General features: G+C 40.6%; 1 protein-coding gene across 5 annotated transcripts in view; it reads right to left on the bottom strand.

The window, feature by feature from the left end:
* LOC145389558 (calcitonin gene-related peptide type 1 receptor-like) overlaps window positions 1-27,140 on the bottom strand; it is a 1,052,335-nt gene that overhangs the window by 16,869 nt on the left and 1,008,326 nt on the right. For all 5 annotated transcript variants that reach the window (XM_080264831.1, XM_080264825.1, XM_080264822.1 and 2 more), the window contains 3 exons: window positions 26,650-26,781; window positions 22,188-22,229; window positions 5,778-5,867 (listed from right to left, as the gene is read on the bottom strand). In XM_080264831.1, the coding sequence (XP_080120957.1) occupies window positions 5,778-5,867; window positions 22,188-22,229; window positions 26,650-26,781 (264 nt within the window). The remainder of the gene's footprint in view (window positions 1-5,777; window positions 5,868-22,187; window positions 22,230-26,649; window positions 26,782-27,140) is intronic.

Genomic DNA, 27,140 nt, shown 5'->3' with positions numbered 1-27,140 from the left:
ATGGCGAGAGTAGTATGTGTCACCTTAGGATCTCTGCAGCTTAATCACCACCATATAAAAGTCATTAGCACTGACATTCCCAAACCGTCTTTTAGATTTTGATAATTTAGTCAACTGACGTCCCGCTGTACAGTACGACTGTCAGTATCGGGCAGCCCTGATGATTTTCCTGCCAAATCAGTCACTGTTCCTAGGGTCTGCTGGTTTAAGTACTGCTAGTTCTTGAGCAAGCGCACACCACTGTGACTATCAGTTACCTTCTCTGTCACTCATAATTTCATGTTATGGAGAAACTACTTTATTTTACGATCTTCCATTTTAGCAGCAGTTGTGTGAATATGTTTCACACCAGCATCACCTTTAACTGTTCACAGGCAGGCGTAGGAAAGTACTCTCCCTGTCAGTGTGTGATGTGCCGGTGAGATAGCATGGACCCATTAGCACTGCTGACTGATAGTGTCACTCATCCTGTGCTCCGTGACTGACAGTCCTGCATAACGCTGGCAACGGGGCTTAAAGCAGAACACGTCGGATGGCAAGAAAACCAAGCTAAATACGTGAAGTATACAAGAAAGATATCAATAAAAATACCTATAAATTCTAATTTCACCAGTCTGTGAATTTAATGGGGATTATCGTCTTAGATCCCGGTGCACCATTTTCTGTTTATTCTTACCGTTACCAGACATTTTTTTCAGTTTATGAAAGACCTCTTTCAGTGAAGCCAGATAAAGAAAACTATATCCAACTCCCAACTAGACTAGTCTCTCCCGAACTATGTAAATCGACTGGATACAGAGACTTAAAAAAAAAAAAAAAATCCTGAACGAGTAAATGAGTCAAAATACAGGAAAGGAGTTAAAACAAATATTATCTATGACAACACTACGTAGAATTAACCCAGTCTCATACCTACTCTTGAACTTGGGTTTTTCTGTTAGAATGTTAAATTCCTGATGGTTCATGACAGCTTCATATTTGTCTGACCCAGTCTTTCAAAGGTCATTATTTATTTATTTATTTATTTTTTTTGTATTAGTGTTGTGATTATATGCATGTACGTATGTATGAGTGTATTTGGCTTTTAAGTGCTTAGTGTTTATTTGATGAGACCACTACATTAGCTTAACCCTGAGTTCATCATCCAAATTTCAAGTCCCGCCAATGGTTCAGCGTTATAGAGAGCGCGTCTTGCCTTTACCTTGATTCCTCTTTGCTTAAGTCAGCGTCTTCATTTCATTATGTCAAAGCCTGATTCTGTGGCAAATTATTCTTAAAGGAGAGGAATTTTGCTAGTCCAGATTTAAAGGGTACTGTAAAGGTTTTGTGTGATAACGATGAAAATGATAAAGATATTATTTAATGCGATAATACTACTACTGATATTCCATTACTATCACAAAATAATAATAGTAATTATGGCATCATACTACTACCATAATACTCATAATTAGTTATAAGATATTCCTTTCGTATTGATATCACGATATTGTTATCGTTGTATTACTTCATAATTATTCTCATTTTCCTTCCCTGATTTTTAATATAATTCGAAAAATCTTTAGTTACTGGACTGCATATAAATCTGGTGGATATGGAACTGTATTTAAATGGTACGGTAGTTTTTACTGGGTTAATTCAGTGACTCAAGTCAACATTATGCACTGAAATGGATGTTAGGGGCAATGTAAGATACGAAACTGACTCGTTTGCACACAGAGATATGAACACAAAGTGTTATAAAGAACACATCAGAACACGGACAAATATGCACATGAGAGAACGTAGATAAACACACGCCGGAATAAAGCACGAAAAGATACAAACACACACACATACACACAGACATAACAGGCACACCCTGTTGACACAAGAATGGTAAAACTTACATTTGTATAAACAGACAAGAATGATATTACAGCACATAAACGTATGTAAAAAATAAACACAGTGATAATAGTAATAAACCAAAAAAATACAGGGAAGAGGATCTGGTTAAGGATATCTGTGTTGGTACTGTGAATAATAACCTTTCCAGAACTTCATAAAGGTTTCATACAGTATTACAGATGAAAAAGTTACGTCGTCACTGTACTGGAGGGGCAGAAATCTATACAGTACACTGCTGTTTTCCCTATCTAGTATTTTATTTTGGCCGCAATAATGAATTCATAATTTTTTGTCACATCAGTTTTCGGTAACTATTTTTTTTTTTTTATTCTAGAGATGCTCAAGAGTTTGTTTCCGTATTAACTGCTCACCGTGTTATGGACGACATTACTCAGTGAAATGAACTGCTCTGCTCTGTGGGAATCGAGGAACTTACTATTATCAGGAGTCTACGCAAAATATAACTAAAACAGGACTCTTGACTATTACTGTCCTTTATAAAAGATAGCTTGAAAGGACAATATTTATATTGTATATGCAGGGTATATATATATATATATATATATATATATATAATCCTATGTTGCCCCATGAGAAGCGTAGGAGCCCGGGGCGAGGCAAGTTGGTCCTGACGTTTATGATAAGACAGCCTTACTCATCTCTGAGTGGCATTACGTAAGCAATAAACCTCAACCATTCCTTGAATATAAACCTGCAGAGGCTCCACCCGATTGGAACACCTTAATTACCCACTAAACCACCAGACGTCATGATTTGGTTATGTGGTTTCCTGGTCTAGGCTACAGGAAACCATTTGGCTTGTCATTCAGTGTAGAGTCACTGATAGGCATAAGGAAGAGGAAATAATGAAGGAAAAAAAGACAGAAGAGGGAGTGTAAAGTCGCCCGCCGGCATAAGGAAGAGGAAAGAATGAAGAAAAGAAAGACAGAGAAGGGTGGAAGGGACGAAGGAAGGAAGAGAGGAAAGGGTAGTTACCCGAGGGCAGCACTACATCGACTGAGTGGATGGTGAGCGCCCCAACCTTCCACATATCTATCTATCTATCTATATCTATCTATCTATTTATCTATCTATCTATCTCTAATATATATATATATCAAATCGTGTTTTTGTCACAAGCTTATGTTAAAGCGAAGTACTTTGAAGTGGAGTGTTTTAAAGACGGGCGCCATCGCGCATTTGATTAGGAACCCATAAAATGGATTACTGAAGATCCAGATACGCGCAAATTTATTTAATGCATTAACAATACTGTATTGTGATGGTTAAGGAAAGAGAGACATTTGGAAAGCATATTTTAGGGATAAATCTCACTGGAAGCCCACATTTCTGTCTCTCGAACTTGCTAGAGGAAAAAGCTATATCTCATTACAAGCCTTTCATCATAAAGTATTTTCATTACAGCTTTCGCACAGTTTTCTTGTTTGAGTATACATATTACTTCAATCGTGACGTTATTATGTAGGGATATATGATGATGTGTTCATATGTGTACGTTTGTGTGTTACGTATATGTATGATGATTTATATATGCGAGTGTTTTATGTGTGCAATCACTACAGTTCCGCTTAAAGGCGAACACACAGCACCAACACACGAATAAAGGGACGGAGAGGGTGAGGGTGAGGGATTGGTAATGGCAGAGGGTGGGAGTGGTAATGGGAAGAAGAGAGGGAGAGGGACACAGGGAGGGAACAAGTAAGGGAGGGAGAGAAAACAGGTAATGGGAGAGGGAGAGGGTGAGGGAGAAGAGAGAGAAGGACGGGGGAGGGAACAGGAGAGGGAGAAGGAAAGGGAGAGGAACAGATTAATGGAGGAGGTAGAGGGATAAACAGGGGAAGAGAAAGAAAGCAATAAGAAAGGCAGAGAAACATAGAGAGTTGGAGAGAGGCTAGGACAAGTCAGAGGGAGAGGGGGGACAGGAGAGGGAACAGAAGAGAATAAAAGGTGAGGGAGGTGAAGTAAGAGGAGGACAAGGACAAGGACAGAGGGAGAGGGTGAGGGAGAAGGAGCAGGAAAGGATCGGGAGAGGTAATGGAAGAGGTAGAGGGAGGTGACATGGCCCAGTGAGTGGAAAAGGGAACCAATGGAGAGAGAGGCACTATCTGTTTGAAGAACCAATAGACGAGAGAAGAAAAGAGAGACACAGAGATTCTTTGACGAAGGAATACAGGAGGAAGATTAGCATTAGTATAGAAGGATTCTAGAATGGACAGTCCTCCTTACTCCTTCGTTACCCCAGTGAACAGTTGAGAAAATAAGAAGTACACATTGATGAACATTAATGCTGCTGAAAAGTCATGTTAGTAAGGAAAAAAAATCGTCATTAATATCAGTATTATGTCCTGCTTTGCATGGAATAGTGAAGTAGTTAAATAAAATGCTAATGTTCATGTTCTCTGGGAAAGAAAAAAAATTAGACAGGTCTATGAAGAACGGCAGTGTGTATATACAACCCCACCTCAACCACCTATACAATGTTAAAAAAAAAAAAAAAAAAAAAAAATCCCTTGTAACATTTTATCGCCCCCTAAATATCCCTAACGCCTCCATGCATCACGTATTTCGACTCATACTAACTCCTCTTAACCCTTGGCTCATATCTCAACAATGATACAAACAAAACCACGATCTGTGTTTTCTCAATTGTCGATAGGCAAAAAAAAAAAAAAAAAAAAAAAAAAAAAAAATCTACTGTAGTCACCACTTGAGTTTAGAGTTAGAGCCACATATGCATTCAGTGACGAAATTTTGCTTTGGCCGAAAGTTGAGATGAACTAAATTAAACCTTTCATTAAGATGACGTCTTTCATTTATTATTCTTGCTGCCATTAGACAGTTATATTTAACTTAGACGAAAATTTTTGAAACGTCGGGGTTATATGTATCCATTATTAACCTCTTCCCAACAAACAGGTCTCTTATTTTTTTTTTTATTTTTTTTTTTATGCTAGGAAGAAGGAACTAAAGGTCATGAGCCCGCAATTACTGTTCCTTCCAAGAGAAAAGCAAAATACAAGAGAGAGCCAAATTCAAGGTGAACAACATCGTCGGACTGATGCAAGAATAAAAATGGGGAGGGGGTCATCGCACTGAGGTGTTAATATACTCGAAACAACGGACGCAAGGGGAGGCTTTGAGAGTAGAATTACTATGATATACAATACTGCAGGTGATGGTGAGAATGAGATCAAGGGCTGGCTCCCACGAATTTAACTGGAAAAGCAAGATTACAATTTTCACTCTCATTTGAACAAAACTGGAGGCACTAGGATGGGGGCACTTGTAAATTAGAAAAAAAAAAAATGGAATACAACAGAATTAGCACATAGTACAACATATAAATTGGTGTGAACGACATCACTAAAACTTTTGCAAATGTTTCTCTAGCTTTTATAATGAGCAGTGCAAATTTTTAAACTTAATGACGTAACTGGGAAGCAATAAAACTTTCTGATCTTAAAATGTACACAAGACTACGTTTAGTAAGCGAACTAATCCACTAGCTGAATGAAACTAATAGCTACAGTCATTTTATTAACACACTAGGTAAAGACAAGCTAGTTACTGACTTTATTTGTCCCGTGCTGACTATATACAGAGTTGTGTGTGTGTGTGTGTGTGTGTGTGTGTGTATTAAGTGTCCATTCTCAGGTAAGCATGGATGTACTAATATATATGTACAGTACATATGGTTGCCTATCTGTGTAGGTATGTGTGTACGGTATTTTTTCGAGTGGTTGTGTGAGTGGTTATGTGTGCACGCGTGTGTGTGTTATCCGTGTATGTAGCTAAGTGTGTATATGTATGTGTGGGGTATGAGTGCTTTTATGTAGGTGGGGCCAGCATGATGAAGGAGGACTTACCGAGAAGGTGGTGTTGGCGTAGGAGTTAGGACCGCCGCCCCCTCTCATCAGCTTGTGTTGACTCCACTTCTTCTTGAACAGCGCCAGCACCTGTGGGGAGAAGCAGGAGGGGGCTGAGTGGGAGGCAGAGGGAAGGGAAAGGAGGGGGAGTGCGTGGGGTGAGGGAGGCAAAGTGGGGTGTGTGAAAGGTTATGGAATGAGTGGGGTGAGGAAGTGAGAGGTGACAGGGTATGCAGGAGTGAGAGGGGCGAGGGACTGTGTAAGATGAGGTGAGTGGAAGAGAGAGGTGAGTGGAAGCATCAGGGAAAGTTTAGGGTGAGGCGGTGAGAGGTAAAAGCTTGTGTGTTTTGTGAGTGTGGCTGGGGAGCGTTTTGGTAGAGACGCGAGTGTGTGGGATGGGCATTGGGGAGAGTGAGGGATATGTCAGTAAGGTGAGAGGGAAGATTTGGGATTAAGAATGTACAAGAATGGGAGGTTAAATGACACCGTGTGAAGCGAGAGAATGAAAGGCAGAGATGAGTGTGTGAGGTGAGAGCGAGTGGGTTGAGTGAGAAGGGTAACGGAGTATGTATGGTGGGGGAGTGAGATGTTAGGTGGTGTGTGTGTGTGTGTGTGTGTGTGTGTGTGTGTGTGTGTGTGTGTGTGTGTGAAGGGGTGAGGGAGGTAAGGACTTGGAAAATATGAGCTAGGTGCTAATTGTTTTGAATCAGAGGGCTAGCCGAGTGGAAAATGAGTGGGGGTGTTTGGGGTGAATGAGATAATGGGGATGAGTGATATGAATGGGCATATTGTAAGTGAAAGTGTTAAATGATGATGGATGGGAGAGTCGAGACCGGAGGGAGTGAGACAGTGAGTGAGAGGGGATGAGGAAGAGTGTGAGAGGGGGCGAAAGTGTGAGAGAGAGTGGAGGAGGGTGAAAGGGAGAGAAGAGGTGACAGCGGATGAGAGAGAGAGCAAGGATAACTGGGATGAACAGGAATGAGAGAAGAGATGGGTGAGATGGGTGTGACTGAAGCTCAAATAGTGGGTGAGAGGAACAATGTGTGGGATAATAGGTCGGGGAAAGGGTGTGAAAAGATGAGGGTGTGAAAGAAAATTAGGAAGTTAGTGAGAGGAGGAAGTAGAAGTGGAAAGAGGAGGGCAGGGGACTGTGAGTGTGAAAGGAATGAAAAATGAGAGGGATGAATGGAATGGGTGAGTGTCATTTGAAAGGTGTGTACAAAAGTGAGAGGAGTGAGGGGATGATGAAGAAAGGTGAATAGGAGTAAGGATGATGAGACAGAAATGAGTATGGAGTAGGACTGAAGTATGTATAGTTCCGGTCAATAATTACATAACACTTTTAAGGTTACATTTTGTAACTGTCTCGAGAAATCGTAAAGGAACTACTGATTGTAGCAAAAAAATCGAATTGATGGGATGATGAAAGGATTCGGCTGTGCTGGGTGAGAGGGATTATGTGAACAAAATGACTAGGTTAAGTGGGGTTTAGAGAGCTGTGAACAGAATGTGATGAGTGTGTGAGTGAAAGGTTTAAAGTTCATAAACAAGTTGAAAGATCGAGAATGTGGGGTTAAGAGACTCCCTTACACCTTTCCCTTAGAATTATTATATATTTTAACCCTCCTGATTCGTGTATGACCAGCATGAGGAAATTTAAGACCTGACTATCATTCGCACCAAGGAGATATTCTGGTCCTGCAATTGACCTCCAACCAGCTGATTCAAAATACTTTACAACTGCGCAATAAAACATGTTTGTATATTACTCACATTCTTTACATAAATGTAAGAATATTATAAAGTGTCATAATTATGCAGATGTAAAATGATAAAAAGAAGGTGCGAGGGAACAAGTATTCAGTAAGAGAAGTAGTGAATGGTAAATGTGAGTTATTTATCTAGTACTTGACATTATGAGAAAAAAAATAAATAAAACTGAACTGTCTGTTAGAGCTAGCAATCATTGCTCCGCTGTCATTAATTGTACAGCATAAGAAACCAGTCTGATTTAAATAAGTCATTCACGCTGCAAACAAACTTTTAGTCAGTATAACCATGCGAAGTTCACTGGTTTGGATTAGGTTAGATTAAGTGAACCTAATTTTATGAGGTTAGATGTGAAAACGTTAGTATGTTAGGCATTAGCGTGTGAAGGATATATAATATACTGTATATAGCTTAAAAGAAGTATTAAGGTGATCTTGCAACTAAGAAAAAGTGTGCGTTTCAAACTATTTAGTTTTATTTTTCATATATTTTCTTACCATTTAATACAAGTTAAAACACTCTGGGGAATTAGTTATATTTAAGTATTTGTGGTAAAATACAAGTACAGTATAAGATGCACAAGATTGCATAAAGCTGGGCATATTCCACTGGAAGCTAGAACTGAAGCAGGAAATCATGAGTAAAGAAATTAGGTAAAGACAATGAAAATATCTCTTAAACTGGGTTGGTGTTACGATGCTGATAATAGTCAAAGTAATAACGTGATTATGGAAGGCGCAGTTACCCATGCATTTCTGCCATTATCTCTGCTGAAGTATATATAGAAAACAAAAGTGGTTTGGGTAACTAAAGCTATGCTATCGATTGAATATATTTTTATTTTTAATTCTGTTTTCTTCCCAAGTAAATGCACTATGCCAGGTGCTTTTAAAGTATTGCCTCGATACCCTCAGGGGATATCAAAATGGGTTTTGGGAGGTATCCACAGAGGCATCCTAAAAAAAAAAAAAAAAATAATAATAATAATGAACACTCGTGTATGGTAACTACGACTAATTGTTGGGTTTTTACAGAAAACTGATAGTGGAAGGAGTAATGATGTTTGAGACGGGGTGGTATTAGGTTGAACTGGAGTCGAACCTGGGGGCATTGAGGGCGAAAATTTTTCAGAACCATTGCACTATGCAGAAGCAAAATTAATGGAATTGAGGCTTTTTCAAATGAAAACACGGTTATATTGTAACTTCAGGATAAGAATTTTACATTATTCTGGAGAAAGACAGCTATTGATGCACATGACTGACTCAAATGCAGTAATATAACTATTTCTTTTCTAATTTGCCTTTTGGTCTTGGAGGGCAAAATGCTTCTTTACTTCCGTATTCTAAATACGAGTATATTTCATTTTTTTTTTTTTTTTCGCCACTGGCTAGGCACACTTACTCCTCTCAACGTACTTTTCATTCGGATCAAATCCAGACGATTTTCTTCTGCTAATGTAATTTCAGCAATGTTATCATTAGATAATCAGGGCTGTTTAACTTTTGTAAGCATGTTATCAGGAGCAAGTGAACCCATCTACATTTGGCAGGTACATTTCCTGAATTTTTGGTATATTTGTCTTTTAGATTTTATCTCTTAAACTATGTTAACTGAGCATTTGCTTTCTTGTACAGGCATTGAAAACATAAAATACAGTGAGTAGGACTCTACCAGTGAACACCTTAAATATTCCTATAATAGGAGCATGATCTCCCTCAACTTAATAAAATCTATCAAGGAACCAATAACTGTATATCCCGAAGATCCTTTGGAGAACCTCAGCAGCCAGAATATAATTCCATTGTATTATTTTGTCTCTAAGTGTCCAATTCTGTTTCTCATCTGTGACATTCAAACAACCATAAGCCTGAAAACAGATGGCACTCAAAGGGCACAAACTCCGCCAACGCCAATTAAATTCATGATTTATGGTTGCATTTCTTCTTTCCAACCAGGCAAATACTTTACGGTCTCAAATAGTTCATCTTACGATCTTGCTGTCTTGCTACATAGCTTCGAGAGTAGATACCTTCGCCAGCGCTAATAGAATTTATGATTTATTCCTGTATCCGGAACTGGATCTACCTCAGAAATCTAATTAGCTCTTCCCTGATTTATTGCCCTCCTATCCACATTTAATTGGATTCCGATAACAACTTTTCTAGATATCATGTGAACAAACAGACACGATGAACACATTATCTCGTCCAACTCGGTTGGCGGAAGTGAAAACTGAATATATAGTTGTTCCCTTCTTTATAAGGGCGTCTTTAGATTTTTATTTGTACAGTGATCAAAGGATTCAGTTTATGCCTTTGAAGTGGCGGGGTTTGATATAGACTTCATCGATCTCTTTAGTATTTTGAGATTCATCATTTGGTGGTAGTCTGGTTAATACAGAACAGACGTCAGAACAGCGAACAGGTAAAGATTTGCTGAATGAAAGCTCTAATTGTCTTCATCACAATTATTTATTCATATTCTTGGGGTCAGCATCACAAACTAAACATCTAAAGAATATACAATTAATATAATTTTCCAATATGAATGATTTCTAATCGGTGAAGTATATTACGGATAACTGGACTGAATATTCTTAATTGTTTTTTGAAGATATTTTGCGTTTTCATCGAAAAACACTTTCGGTAATGTTATTAACGTGCAGTAGTTCACGACAAGTGCTCGTGGGCCCTTCGGGCCCCTCGCACTTGCTCCAGCGGAGGGCTCTCGCACTGCTATAGTATACAGTATTTTAATTGTAGCTATGGGCAAAAAATTCTACGGAGATCCTATCCCGGGCTCCGGGAGAGGCGTTTTTTGGTCAAGATGTGATCGCTCATTAAATATAGTAAAAGTTTTTAAATCGTGATGGGACCAAGTTTTTTCACATCAGCGAATTTTTTGCGATTTTTGTGCCAATTTTGGTGCGATCTGAATGTGTAGTTTCGGCTGCCCAAAATACACACACACACACACACACACACACACACACACACACACACACACACACACGGCTAGCGCTATAGTATATTAGACAAGCGCTCGTGGGCCCTTCGGGCCCCTCGCACTTGCTCCTGCGGAGGGCTCTCGCGCTGCTGTAGTTGATTTTAGTTCTACCTATGGGCAAAATTTTCTACGGAGATCCTATGTCGGGTGCCTGGAGCTGTGTTTTTTAGTCAAAATGTGATCGCTCATTATATATAGTAAAAGTGTTTCAATCATGATAGGACCAAGTTCTTTCACATCAGATATTTTTTTTGCGATTTTTGTGCGATTTGAATGTGTAGTTTCGGCTGCCCAAAATACACACACACACACACACACACACACACGGCTAGTGCTATAGTATATTAGATGCATATGGTATTAATATGAAACGAAATCCCTTGTACAATACTGCAGACTGAGAAAGATTGCCAAAAAGTTAATTATTAACGAAATTCTTCAAGATGAAACATTACACTCACATACTGAATTTATATATATATTTGTATGAGGATGCAGCCGAACAGTTTGATGACTGAAGCAGGACTGTCAGCTGAAAGTGCTATTCTTTGACACATCTGCACATTTTCACCATGTGAAGGAAAACTATCCCACTCGAATACCTGTAATTCATGGTACTGTGAAATCAAGACAAGGAAGTCTTATAACCAGACTAGAAAGCATTTCAGCACGTAAGTTAACGTCCTCGGACAAAAATTGTGCTCGCACCAAAAATATGGGTTTAATGCTGTGGTGCTTAGGGAAGTTCGGGCAAAAACAAATGATAAGAAAACTCAGTTAATGACAGCATCAACTAACAATATCCGCTGTGGTATTCAGTCCGACTGCCTGAGATTTTCCCATCATTCCCCCCACATCTCTCACTTTTCACAGAGTGCCGGCCAACTTCAAGCCAAGCTGTTTAATGGTGAGGGATCCTCTAGTTCTTTTCTTCTTCTTTTTATTATTACCTTCGGACGATTTTCTTTTATACTTCCCTTACATCAGGTGAAATTTATGGATGGTAGAATGTGGTCTGCAGAAAGAGTAAGGCATTTACCTCGCTTTCATTATCATTATTATACAAGTGCATTGTTCCTCGTTACCATAACTGCCCAGCTCTCTCTTTCACTTCTGCTGACGCTGAAGGACATGCATGCACTCTAAACACGCTTTACTTGCTAAGACCTAAGGCAAACTGTTAAAGCTGAGATCAAGCAGGGCGAGATATAAAGCAGCAAACCGCTACACCATTATTGTGTAGTGTCGTATTTACAGGAGGCAAATATTAAGATATGTGGCAACTGTCAATGACCTGCTTGTTGGTGAGTGTGAACTGAAGCCTGTGTGAGCGGGTGTGAATGGATGTGGCTGGGGTGTGTCAGCTTGCAGGCTTGCCTTGTGTCAACATCACCAAAAGTTCGCCGTTGACGTCAAACTCGGCCACAGGTATACAAGTCGGTCCATGACAGTTGGTGACACCGACATGGCCGTCACAGTCTTACCGTTTATCTTTTCTTTTTACCTTACTGGTGCATCTCTCTTTTGCTTTACTGGTGCAGTGCATCAAGATACACATCATTTACACTTACTTACTAAGGAATATTTTGTCCGTAATCTTACTAAAGACAACACAGCATATTTTTCTCACTATATTAGTTATCTTTACAGTGTAATGAATATTATAAAAGATCACAACATGTGGACAATGAGGCTAGTTACACGACCCTTGACCCCACCTCAGTGGAACGTGATGTACAGTATCAACGCCGAATTCTGTAGTCCCTCCCCTAATAGCGCCCCTTAGCTCCGTTTTTGTGTGCGGGGAGCCCTGGCCACTCTGTGCTGTTAAACTTTACCCGATTCTGCTGTTATAGGCTAATTCGAAGTTTAAAAATTTCGGAGTCTCTCAAGCAATTACATTTATAGACCAAATTTCTCCTAATCCCTCCAGCCCGATGAGGTCATTTTGACATTATGCTTGCCACCTCCAAACGAATATATTCATCTTAGAAGAGACTTTTGGAACTGGAGGAGTTACATAGAATTTATTAACTCTTTCATTTTTACTGGTCTCTCCTGCTACAAATAATGTAGTTTAGTGGCAGCAGGAGAGAAGCTAATAATATGTCACTGGAGATTAACTGTGTGTGTGTGTGTGTGTGTGTGTGTGTGTGTGTGTGTGTGTGTGTGTGTGTGTGTGTGTGTGTGTGTGTGTGTGTGTGTGTGTGTGTGTGTGTGTGTGTGTGTGTGTGTGTGTGTGTGTAACCAAAACAGTTGGTATGTCGGGCTAATCTCAGCACAGGAAGCGCAGCGGACGTTACACGAGAGCCACGGCGGTCACTCGTCCGTCCTGTATCTTATTAATCACCTGGAAAGAGAGGCGGAAAAAGCCGTGTTTATTCACATCGTTTGTATCTAGAACCAATACTTATAAACAGTTCCTTTATTTTCTACTGAAAGATTTTGTGGAACTTATGTAGAAACATTTTACTTGAGAAGTAATATAAGATGTAGCTCATAAAAGAGTGGCAAAAACTAAATAAGTAACACAGAGAAGGAGGACACGATAGCGTATGAATGTGAGCCATTTAGTGTGTTAATATTCAAGCAGGGGATGGAAACCTGGGACAGCACTTAGACATGACAGATGAACGAGAATGAGGAGAGTAATTGAGGTCACACAGCTTGTAATCACCATATATATATATATATATATATATATATATATATATATATATATATATATATATATATATATATATATATATATATATATATATATACTGTATGTTGGTGTAGCCAGGCAGGATATTTTCTTGGAGGCATATGAAGTTGGAAGCTATGGCTTATTCTCCTTTATTGATCTTCTTCTGTACGGTTTCTATTTGCCGTACAATTTTTTGGGTGATATTCTTGAAGTTTCTTCAGGAGTTTCCCAAGGGGCAGCGACGTTTCGGAACTATCTTATTCCATCTTCAGACTGTATATGATGATTCTGTCGTGGATGGCGGCTTATATAAGATTGAGGTGGGTCAGGTGGAGACAGGTGGGCGGAGCTGATTAGCTAAGCTGATCGCTAATTGGCTGCCTCGTTGGCTCAGCTTATGTGCCGTTTTGAGGATGGTAGGATTTGAAAATCTTCGAATTCTGTGTTTATTGTAGGTTGTTTTGTGATAATGTAGACTGCCTCTAGAAAGATGCTAACTGGCGAGTACTCACCCATCTACGCTTACGGCAAATTGAAGATACACAAGCCTGGCAACCCTCTACGGCCGATCATCTTACAGAGACCCACCGCCATCTACACCGTAGCCAAAAAACTCAACGAACTCCTGACACTATATATACCTAACATCTACAGCCAACCCTCTGCTTCGGACTTCCTTGAAGTCCTACGTGCTGGAGCTCTGCATGAAAGAAGCCCCTTTCACTTGTCCGAGCAATCAGATGTATCAGCAGATCAATGGTATAGCGATGGGCAGCCCCCTCGAGTCCTGTTCACTGATTTCTACACAGGGACCATTAATCGAGACCCCTAGCTACTAGCCGCTCCTCCCTATACAGCAGCTATGTCGACGACATCTTCGTTCATATCAAGGACCTTCAGGAACTCAAGGACCTCAGACAGCACTTCATCGCTGTCTCTGGGCTTAACTACACCTATGACGAAGCCTGCGATGGATGCATCCCCTTCCTGGACATACCCGTCACTGTACACAACGTAGGATTCAAGACTAGCATATTCACCAAGCCTACGAAAAAAAGGATTCTGCCTGAATGGAGATAATGAGTGCCCCAAATGTTACCAGCGCCCACATCAGGAGAGACCTCTCCCACTGCTCCACTTTGAAAGATGCCTACCAGGAACTAGAACACGTGACTCAAGTCCTTGTTAGCAGCGGCTACATTAACACCGATGTAAACCCTGGAATGCTAACCCCAGGTGTATCAGATCCCACGCACATGATCTCACTGCCATTGTGTAGGGTTCCCATGCTCCTGGGGTAGCCAGTGTCCCAGTAGCTTCAGGTTTCCGCCAGTCTTGGTAGAAGGTGGTTATACCGTTGTTCTGTGCACGTGGGTTTAGGCTGTAGGACTTGGTTTGGGTGTGCAAACCCCTTTTTTCAATGCTCTTCCTTACAGATGACATAAGAGCTGGTGAATGGCAAACTCTTCAGTGGTGGCCCAAAGGGCCTAGGATTACAGTATGTGGGACGATTATGAAAGACATCTACCAATTATATATATATATATATATATATATATATATATATATATATATATATATGTATATATATATCTATCTATCTATCTATATCTATCTATCTATCTATCTATCTATATCTATCTATCTATCTATCTATCTATCTATCTATCTATATATATATATATATATATATATATATATAATCTTAAATGTCGGGACTCACTGCCTCGCCCCGAGCTCCTACGCTTCTCATAGGGCAATGTAAGATTGGATGATGGATGGATGGATATATATATATATATATATATATATATATATAATCTTAAATGTCGGGACTAACTGCCTAGCCCCGAGCTCCTACGCTTCTCATGGGGCAATGTAAGATTGGATGATGGATGGATGGATGGATATATATATATATATATATATATATATATATATATATATATATATATATATATATATATATATATATTCGTGAAATATGAAAGGAAATTTGTATTTTTAATTACTTTTTTTTGTTACCATTTACATGCCCAAATTATATGATTTTCATTCCTTTGTGATGGTAACTCATAGTACAAAGCCTAAAGTTCTTTCATGTACATGTATATTAAGAAAGCATTGCATTTGATATTTTTTTTTATTTCCCAATTTCGGGTTTGAGACACCCTGGGTTAGTTTTGATGTTACTAGAACTGAAGGTTAGTGTTGCAGAGTTAAGAGACACATGGACAAAATACTCAGCATGATGCCATTACATCTACAACCGGCGAACACATCGAGATATACTACAGAAACCATACAGTATGTCTACAGATGACAAGACGGATAAGCTCATCACGGACATTGTATACAGAAATGTATGCCCTACAGACCCGGAACAACACAATGCTCTCATCACATACTACAAGACAGGGAGAACAGCCCACCTTCGGCTTCATAACTGAAACGCCGTGACCAAGACGCCCCTTCAGGAGGACCATGTCATTTACCAGCAGAACTGTAACAGTGAGGAGTGTGAACCTCACTCATACATTGGAATGACATAGACCAGACTATCAAGGCGCCTCACGTTTCACCTTCAAGATGGAGCCATCAAAAACCATCACATCACCCCACACCCCCCCCACCTGACACAATAAGGCCTGCATGAGAACACCAAGATAATCGACAGAGAACAAGACTCATTGTCTCTTGTTTCTAGAAGCAATCTACATTATCACAAAACAACCCGCAATAAACACACAAGTCAAAGATTTTCAAATCCTTCCATTCTCAAAACGGCACATAAGCTGAGCCAACGAAGCAGCCAATCAGTGATCAACTTAGCTGATCAGCTCTGCTCACCTGTTTCCACCTAATCCACCTGAATCCTATATAAGCAGCCACCCACGACAGAACTAGGGAGACTCGCTCGAGCAGTTACAGCAGGAACACCTCTTCCCCAGCTCTCTACCATGGCAAGAACTACGTGGACACAGACATCATCCAATCTCCCCAAAACATGTTTCCTCTCCATCATCTTTAAGGGACAGGTAAAATGGTACAACTATAAGGCCAACTACTGCTTCATCATCAGGGAGGATGACCACTGGGATTTCTGTCCAGGGCTTGGCCACCACTAAGTCCAACCCTCTGAAAGTCGGTAAATCCCTGGCAAAGGCTGAAAGGGTGGAGTTTTCCACAAAGAAAAGGGACGAAGGGACCAGAAGCTGCTGGTGTTACCGGCCCTTCTTGTTCCAATGTAGAGTGATCCACCTACGCTCCAACACACCGACCAGACCATCGTCGAGCTGCAACTGGTGAGGGAACCATCCTTCAGGCTCGGATCTTTGCCTGCATTCAGGCTGCACTTGCTTTCATGTAAGAAGAATGAGCTGCCCTCGCCAAGCTGATTCCTCTGCTCCTCCAGCACAAGAAACTGCCTTCCATCGACATCCCAGAGAAGGCAGTCACTGTTGTTACCAACCCTCCCCCAGTTTCTGCCTTTCCCCTTTTGCCTAGGGACGACCTGGCTGCCATCTCAGACATGGAGAAGCCTCATCCATCTCCACCACTAATGGACATTGACGACCAGGACATTGGGGATCTTCCTCCATCACTTCCACCTCTTGCTGACAACCAGACCGACTACCCGACCACCGATGAGCCCATGTTTCTCCCACTCCACCACCACCTAAGAAGAAATGAAAGAAGCGCAGGAGCTCACATCTGAACACCCCCCGACCAGAACCAAGATCTCAGCACCCCATACTGACAAGATCGCCAACATCCATAAGCCCGAGAACACCCAACCTACCAGTGTCGACATCAACCAACTTTTTGAGAAAAACGCCGAAAAAACAGTCAACAACACACTAACAAATTTTCAGCAAATTCGGCAGTCACAACAAAGACTGACCAAGAACTCAGAGATGTGCTACAGGCCAACTAAGCAGCTCCCATTGGACCGACCATAATGACAACTCACCGACGCAGGCAAGCCCCACTAACTGAGCTAATAAAGGGCCCGGTCCCCTCTCTAATATAACCGCCTGTGTGTGTGTGTGTGTGTGTGTGTGTGTGTGTGTGTGTGTGTGTGTGTGTGTGTGTGTGTGTGTGTGTGTGTGTGTGTGTGTGTGTGTTCCCAAATATCTCAAAATCAAGTGGGCAAATTGTATCCAAATTTTGTTGGGAGTATCCCGGAATATATGGTTTGTTTGTTAATAATTTTGGAGAAGCTGCAATGATAGGCTATGCCTCAGACTGCCAGAAGATTTTGCAAGAAATAATTCCATCTAACTTTTTCTTTTACCTTGCAATAATTCACCATTTTCTATTTTACCTTCAACGAAAAGACTGGCTATGCAAAGAGTAACTACTACAAATTCTCCAAAGGTTTACATCAGTATCATACCCCTGACTTCAGGTTTGTTAATGCTATCGCGATATTTAACTTAGTAGGGGTAAACTGCAAAATCCTTAAACTTTTTTTCGATTTTGGTGAAGCTGCAATGATATTCCTCCGACTGCCAGAAGATTACTGACCTATTTTTATCAGTGATGGTAGGCGATATGTATTCACTGGCAAGTGCTTCGGCTTTTATTCCGACAGCTTTGGGCACACTGCCATTCCTACATCTCCAGACATCATTTGATTTTTTTCTTGTTTAAAAAAAAAAAAAAAAAAAAAAAAAAAAAAAAAGCTTCGAAAATTCCTGCAAGTGATTCAGCTTAAAAGCGTCATAATAGTGAAGGCTCAGATTAACGCGCTGCCGTTCGAAAAGTCTCTAGTGAGCTGCGAAAATAAAATAATAATCAGTACATCTGAACATGAAGGAGCACTGATTGAGCACAACACCCATGCACTGGGATCAGTCTATGACCGAACTTCTGACCTGCCTCTATGGCCTCAAAGGTTAAATGGCTGTTCTGAAACTTGAAATATTTCATCCTTGTTTGACCAGAAACCTTTTAATTAAGTTCGGTCCAAATCGGATCAAAACAGTTTAAGTTTACCATGTCGTATGGCCCTGACATTTGACTTATTGCCCTCAAAACTAAACAGTCTAATCATTGGCTGACCCTATATCTCTCTACCGTGCTTTATCCGAACTGAATAAAAGTTTTTGAGGCAAAGTACTGAAAGTCTGACATTGTCTCGTGACCCTTAGTTTTGATGAATGGTTCTTAAAAATTAGTTCACCCTCTGCTCACTGTCTAAAAAGGAATAAAAAATGTAAAAAAGTTAACCTAGTCCTGACCTAATACCTTAAACCTTTGTCGGAGAGTAACTACCATGCCTCCGACCCAGTGGATAACGTGAACTTCCCAAGATCATCGGTTTTGCCATTTTAGAGCCAGAGGGGTTTCAGAATAATAAAGCGAAGGATGAAGAAGAAAGTATTTTTTTTTTTTTTTTTGGCCGATCGTGTTTTACCGTATTAACATAATGTTCCAGTTACTTTAGGAGATGGTTTAGCTACAGATAATCATGAGGATGAAGGGCAGATGGTTAAATAAAGTTACTACCTTTGTGAGTGGTAGTTAAGACGGATTGTATTTGTTACTGCACATGGGCGCGTCGGCACTATCCTTACAAAGAGTGCGAAGTGTCTGCCGAAGCTGATAACACCATCCTACTTAAATGGTTAACCGAGAGTAATCCAACTACTGTAATAACAAAAGCTTTTCGTGAGTGTATAAAGTCCTCTGGAAGTGGTGAACAAAAAATATGAAAAACCTCATCAAACAGAAAAGGTAAAAATCACTGCGAAATTTCGGGTAGAAGTCACGGAAAAGAATAAGTATACCTGAGAAACCTGACACGAAAATATTGAGTCCCGGCTGAGGCTTCCCCAGTTATTATAAAGTTCATCTCCTCCCTGCATATCTTTGGAGTGAAACACCAAGTTTAAATAATGGATCAGGAAACGCGTCGTTGGCGAGCGTGTGAGAGGATGCAACGAGAAGACTAAACAAAGGGAGATGTACCGTATGATGGGAATATTGATGTAACGGAGCACGAACGTAAAGAAAGGAAGAGTGTAAAGGGAAAAGAATGTGAAAGGAATGAGTAAGTAACGAGGATATGCAGAAAGAATAATAGGGGGATGAAAAATTTGAGGAAATATTTTATAGGTGAAAAAAAAAAAAAAAAAAAAAGACAAGCTGATAAAAAACAAAGTAGGTAAGGAGAAACAACAGATGTGGAGAGGATAAAGCTACCATGAAGAAAAGTAAGATGAGTAAGGAAATAGAATATTGATACAGCCAATCAAAAGAATGTATACTTTTATTTAAAAGTTTCAAAAAAGGGAGAGATGTGAAAATCTTGAGATCAAATTTGTAGAAAGAGACAAGAAACGAGACAAAAGATAACCTACACAGAAATCAAGAAACTAATGAATGCGAAAACAAAGACAGTGAAGAATGTATAAGTGCAATGAAAGCTGGACAAAAGTGCAGTAGGTGTCAGACGCCAAGGATTTTTTAAGAGAAGATGAACAGAGGATAATTAAAAAAAAAAAAAAAAATCCTGTACACCAGAATACTGGTGTCCTCCATTAATAAAAACATCTGCAATAGTTGGGCTTGAACAGTTGCAGGTTAAGTTTAGAGGGAAACTAATCTGGGGATGCGAGTTTCAAAGAGAAGCAGTTACGGGGAATAAAGGATTTCTGATAGGCAGAAACTCTAAAATATATATGGCAGTGTGACAGTCGAGGCATGTGCGCTGCCAGATGCCCTTGTGACACGGGGGAAGGCGTGGAGAAGTGACACAACAGATGCAACTTCGTCTGAGCTTTTGCCATAAAGGTATCTGTAAAATACTGTTAGGGAAGTAATATTCCCTCTCACTAATAGGGGAGGTTGTTCATTTGTAACTGCATGGTTATTAATTATTAGTCTCCTGCCAGTCAAACCAGTCGGGGACTATAAGTTTGCGCGGTTCCGTCAGAACGACCGTCAGCCCTTCCGCAAATTCGTGTCCGCTCTGTATCTTCCAGATGCATGGACAGATTTGGATTAACTTCACACAATTGTTCCCCATACCATGACGGTATGTTGCATGCAACAACCAATCATCTATTCCCAAGGTCAAGGTCACACTTGGGGCTCAAACAAAGTCGAGTGCAGTCATACTTAACAGCCATACATATGTAGTGCTATCATACCCACATTGTACTGTATACACAGTACATATGTAGGGGACTTTGTACTACATAACATTACTTCATTCACTTATTCTTATAGCTTTGTTCTGAATTTTGTTTAGTTATTGTAGTACAACCTCTTACCTCCGCCACACAAAAGTGAGCGATATGCAAGATGAGAGAGCAGGTGATTCTTGTAAATTATAGCTAACTGCTTGTCAGTGAAGAAGTTACGGGTTCTGTATAATAATCTAAGTTTCTCTGAGTTGGTTTCATCAGGTACTGTAACGTGAGAGGTCCAACTGAGGGTATTGTTAAGCGAAATACCTGTAATCTCAGTATTTTTAGATATGGGAATATAGGTTGCATTGAAGAGAGTATCGGAATCGGGCAATATCTGTCTATTAGTACACTGACTATATTTGTTTTTCCAGGCACTAAATGAGATAATGTAATTTTATTCCCATTCAGTGATCTTTGAGAAGTCCTGATTTATGGAAATTGCGGTGTTAAGTAGGGAGAGATATCGAACCTTGCGAATGGGTGATTAAGTGTAAAGGAACTGTGAAGCGATGAGTCATCTGCATGTGAGTGAATGGGTTTACTGTATGTGTAACAGACAAAAGATCATTAATATGAATGAGGAAGAGGATAGGAGCTAGGACTGATCCTTGAGGCGCACGAGCATTAACTGAGTGGAAATTGGAATTTACATCGTTTATCTTTACTATTATCTTTCTATTGCTGAGATATGAGATCAGTGGGACACAAGGCGACAGACAATAGCAAGGGAGTTGGGACAGCAGTGAACGGTGCCATACTCTGTCAAAAATTGTAGAAATATCAAGGGCAACTGCATAGGTTTCTCCATGTTGGTCATTTGACTGATGGACTGTATCAGTAACGACACTGAGTGTATCAACAGTCGATCTTTCGTGGTGAAAACCATACTGTTTTTCACTAAATCAGCTGCTGAATCTAAGATGTTTAACGATGTGCTTTTTTACGACAATCTCAAATGCTTTACCAAGAGAAGATGTCATTGTTATGGATCTGTAATCTGAGGGATCAGAGGAGCTTCCTTTCTTTGGAAATGGGTGGATGTAGGCTTCTTTCCAAGAATTAGGGAATGAAAAAGTATCCATGCAATGTCTGAACAGTTTAGCTAGAACAAGAGCAAGTTCTGGGGAACACTTTTCCTATCATTAAACGCTAAGAAAAGTGCATGCGGAGACAGAGGAAGAGGACTGTGTTAGAGGTTAATGGAGAAGGGAGAAAAGAAGTACAGGAGGAATAATGTAATTAATGAAACAGTTACACTCGTCAGTACGGGAATGACCAGGGTGGCCCAGAACGTGAAAATTCAGCACGAGACAACTCTGCATAGGGGGTGGGGACAGATGAGTACAGGAGATAGGGACAATTCAGCACAAGGGATGAAGACAACTCGACATGGAGTGGCGACATGTCAATGCTACGGGTGGGGACAATGCATCTTATGGGACGGAGAAAATTTACCACAGAGTAGGTGATAACGTAGTAATGGGGATGAAGACAACTCAACAAATGGGGTAGGAATAACTTAGCACAGATGGTGGACCCAACATAAGGGATGGGGACAATGCAGCACAGGGGATGGGGGCAACTCAACACATGGGGTGAGGACAATTCAGCACAAGGGATGGTGGGGGGGAGGGAACTTAGCGAAGGAAGTGGGGATAACTCAGCACTAGAGGTGAGGACAACTCAACACAGGGGGTGAGGAGAGGGGAAATGGGGACAACTGATCGCGTAACAACCTACCTCCCCGTTGAAGAAGCAGAAGAGCAGCGACACTCCCAGACCCTGAAACAGTGAGCAAGGTGTGAAAATGAGCTGTGTTCTGTGGGTTATAGGTTTTCATGATTTTTGTGACATAAGTGCAAAATTTAACATGTTGCATGTGTGCACGATGCTGAGATGTTTATTTCAGTACATTTTACGGGAACAGTATACGAACAAGACTGTATATACTGTAAAGAAAATGGTACCCTGGTGTTAGAGAACTGGACTACCGATTACATAATCTAGAAGTACAATGCTAACTCTTGCTGGGAATTGATAAATATCTTTTCACTGCTTTGCAACAACTCACTGAAATGTAATGTCCCAAAATATTCCTATGTACTCAGTGTAAACATCAGTCTTCAATTATATATCCCCAGCATACCAAAATCCAGACAGTGAATGTCTGCCAGTATATCGTAGAGTGTTAAGAAGTCTAGAGGTAATCTGCCATAGCGCCTTACCTCAAAAACACGATTTCTAGTTTGTGGCAAAAGCTGAAAGTGCATAAATATATCATCTCATCTCATCAGCCGTTTGAGTGTCCACTGCAGGACCGGCCTATCCCAACCAAAGCGGGGACGATACAGCCAATGTATCTCTACCAAGTGACTAAGCTATCTGGTAGGGATTGTATGTAGGGTGAGAAGTGCTTGTAAGTGTATTGTAGTGTTGGAGTGGCTTTGGATGTGAATCAAGTGTAATCGGCCAGCGCAAACCGACTGGGTGCAAGCATACTTTATAGTATGGGACACTGGTTCAACCACGGCACCCCTGATGTCCGCCAATGCAGTACGTGGCAAGAAGAACGCTCCCAAAGTTTATTACGCTGGTGGGGCGCGAACCCTCGTTCTTCAGTGTACGAAAACGCACACTTTACCACTGTACCACAGAGGCTCCGCATATATATATATATATATATATATATATGAAAATATCTACGTGTGTGTGTGTGTGTGTGTGTGTGTGTGTGTGTGTGTGTGTGTGTGTGTGTGTGTGTGTGTGTGTGTGTGTGTGTGTGTGTGTCTGAGCTTGTATTTACAGCTGTCTGTGTTTGTGTTTCTGCGTGTGTTCAGGTGTGCGTGAGCACGCACACAGTTATATCTTCGTACTGTACTTTAACCCTGTCGTATTTTGTCTTACCATCTGTCAGCCGTAAAAGCACCCTTTTTATATATATACCACAGTAAAAGCCCCACACTCAGTCCCTGACTCCTCACCGTGTCGGCTCTCCTGTACTCGGGGCGGGACGGTGATATGAGTGTGGTGATTAGTCTGACACGGAGCAGAGGGGAGTCAGGCAAAGCGTGAAAAGCCAACCACTGCAGGGTCAGCACAAAAGCCAAAGCTGAAGGCAATGATCGGGGTAATTTTGGGTCACTTTTTTTATTTTGCAAGCCGCCGGGAATGTTGTTTACCTTTTATTTTTGTGCCACTTAAAGCAATGACTAAAAACTAAACTATTTAAAGCTCACCTACTGTTTCGTTTCGTTCGCTTGATGCGCAGAGTATATCCGTCACTTTCCTCTCCAATGCATCATGAAAAAGAGAACCATCTACGAGCAGAGAAACACTACAAACCTCTCTCTGCCTTGGAACAGCATCCAGCAGAGGAAGGTGAAAAAAAGATGTGAAATATTAGGTGGACCTTCGTCCCCGAATTTACTTATGAAAGGAAAAGTATATTGCAATGAGTGCGTACTTGTTAGTCTGTCCGTCTGTCTGTGCCTTGTTTTAATAATCTAAACAACACACACACACACACACACACACACACACACACACACACACACACACACACAGACCGGCTCAGTGGTAACGTTCTCGCCTAGTGTCTGCTAAGACGGGGGTTCGCGCCTTGCTCTGGATGCGAAAAAGTTTCACTGACGAAGCGGGTGGGTACTGTCCCCCTTGAGCAAGAGGAAGGGTGAGTACGTGTGTGAAGGTCAAGACTTTGCCCTCAGATCGTATTATATGAGCTCTCAACTCTCTTCCGGGAGGGTAAAATGCTGATGATCACAACCATCACGTGATTCTGACCGACCCGGTGAATTAAAATTACACACACACACACACACACACACACACACACACACACACACACACACACACACACAAATGCACAGAAACACACATGCAAACACACACACAAACACGCACGCACGCACACTAGAGAAACATTACACTCACCTTCACCATGATTAAAACCCTGCTTGATGATTTTTAACATATGAGATCTAAACTTTATTTATTTATTTATTTTTTGACTCAGACTCCCGTATTATCGTCCATGAACCAAAGTGTGTGTTACTGCCATATGACGGAAGGGAGGGAGGGGGTAGGGGGGTAGGGTGAGGGTTCAAATGTTTACTGTTCATGTTCTCTTTTGTATCCTTCATATCGTTTTTATTTTTTATTTTTATTTTTTTTTGCCTTTCCCCCTCATGCCTTCTTGTTATTCCTCTCCGTCCCACATTCTTTCCTCTGTTTTCTTTCTTTTTTATCTTCCCACTCCTCCTTTCTCCATTATTTTTCCTTCCCCCCTCTTCTCATCACCTTCCGTCATCTCTTATCTTTCCTACTTCCTGTCCCCTTCCTCCTCTTCTTCTTCTCCTTCTTCCTTTTCCGTCGCTTCTCCTTCACTTTCCTAGACATCTTTTCTCTCTTTTTCACTTGTTGTTCTCTCCTTTCTTTTCCTGCGTTATATTTCAACCCCATTCTTTCTTTTTTTTTTTTTTTGTCTCACTCCTTCTCTCTCCTCTTATCTTACTTCCTTCGGTCTTTCTGTTCTCCCTATTCTTTTTACTTTTCTCGTTTCCTTCTTTCCTTCACTCCTCTCCTAATCTCCCTCTCACTGCCCTAAGTTACCTAATTATCAGCTATGGTCACCATCGCCGCTACTTTTACTAAATATCATCTGAGTCACTAGTTTCTCACAGTTACTTGTTATCAACCTTCCTCTCCGCCACCTGTACTGGTTATTATCCTTCACCCACCGTCACCTGTGCTAGTTATTATCCTTCATCACCGTTGCCTGAACTAGTTATCATCCTTCATCACTATCACCTGTACTAGTTATCATCGTTCACCACCGTCACCTGAGTTAGTTGTCATCCTTCATCATTATCACCTGTGCTATTTAACCATTCTCACCATCACCATCTGTGCTAATTAACCATCATCATCATCATCTTCACCTGTGCCAATGAACCACCCTCATTACCTTCACTTGTGCTAAATAACCATCTTCATCTTCACTTGTACTGATTTACCATTGTCATCATCTTCAGTTGTACTACTTAAACACCTATAATTCCTTCATTTGTACTAATTAACCATCCTCATCATTTTCACCTGAACCCATAATCTTTACCTGTTTTAACAAGCCACCTCCAACATCTTCACCTGTTCCATGGTCACGTTCACATTTATCAGCTAGAATGCAGAGTGCGCATACCTTCGCTAATGCCACTGCCATTAAAATGGATCCGGATCCGTGGAGATACTGTGTGTAATACATGGGATTCGGATCCGCCCCAAAATTTAATTAGTTCTTTCTTGGCCGACAAAAATTTCATTGAAATTCACTGAGAACTTTTGGAGATATAGTGTGGACTAATAAGCAAACAAACAAACATAGGTGATTACATAACCTCCTCTAACTTTGTTGGCGGAGGTAATTACGAACTGCGGGTACATTCACCTGTAATAAGCAACATCCTTCTTCACCACCTGTACTAAAATGCATCCTTCTTCATCTTCACCTGTACTAATCAGTGTCCCTCAACACCTTCACCTTTATCAGTCAGTATTCGTGGCCATTTTCGTCTATGTTAACTTGCACACCTCATCTACACATACGTTTAGTAATACCTATATTAATTAACATTCCTCATCACCTTCACTCACTTAATCAGCAACTCAGGTCATCCTCACCCATATCTCTTGTATAAGCATCTTTAATAGTTTTCACTGTAATGTTGTCAGTCATGGTCTTTCTCCTGTGCTAATTTATCACCTCTGCTCACTTCACCACTACTAGTTATGTGCTAATTTATCACCTCTGCTCACTTCACCACTACTAGTTATAACTTTCATTTGTAAGCTGCTAATCACCGGCCATATTCCTCTTCACCTGTAAGATATTAGCTGAAAAACCAGTCACTTTCGCCTCTTCTAAACAGACGTCCCCATCTCCTTCACTAGTACAGCTCATGATTACCTTCAATTATACGCATTAAAAACCTGTCACCCCCACCGGTACTAATTAAGCACCGTCGTAATTTTCACCTGTACTAATTAAGAACCCTGGTCACCTTCACCTGTAATAATCAAGTTCCACTATCACCACATGCATGAATTGCTTATCCTCATCACCTTCACCTGTCGTTATCACCATCCGTCACTACCTTCGCCAATACTAATCAATAACCGTTTTCACCTGGAATGAAGCAGCGATGGCGGACACAATCAGGTAGAAGTACTCCCCCGGCGACCCCTTGTACGGCCGGAAGGGGATGAGCAGGTAGTGTAGGCCCAGCAGGGGGATCAGAATCAGCGTCGCCCGTACCGCCTGCAGCAGAGAGAGAGATGAGTGAGGAAAGGAGGAGAGGGAAGGGAAGGAGAGTGTAAGAGAGAAGTGGAGGGTGTTGGGAGAGAGATATACGTAAATGATCATCATCACATTATTACTGCTACTACGACTATTGTTATTATTTTTGTAATGAATATAATAATACTAATATTTAAAAAATAATAATAATAATAACAACAATAATAATAATAATAATAATTATTATTATTATTACTATTATTATTATTATCATCATCATCATCATCATCTTCAGCATTCTTATTATTTACTATCATCAGCAGAGGCACTGTTTTTACTATTATCATCAGATAAATTCAATTTCTCACAAATGTTCGTCG

This window comes from Coenobita brevimanus, chromosome 14 (genome assembly GCF_032717465.1).
Source record: "Coenobita brevimanus isolate Jiangsu-jjx chromosome 14, ASM3271746v2, whole genome shotgun sequence".
NCBI classification, from domain to species: domain Eukaryota; kingdom Metazoa; phylum Arthropoda; class Malacostraca; order Decapoda; family Coenobitidae; genus Coenobita; species Coenobita brevimanus.
This window is presented reverse-complemented; position numbering and strand designations above follow the sequence as displayed.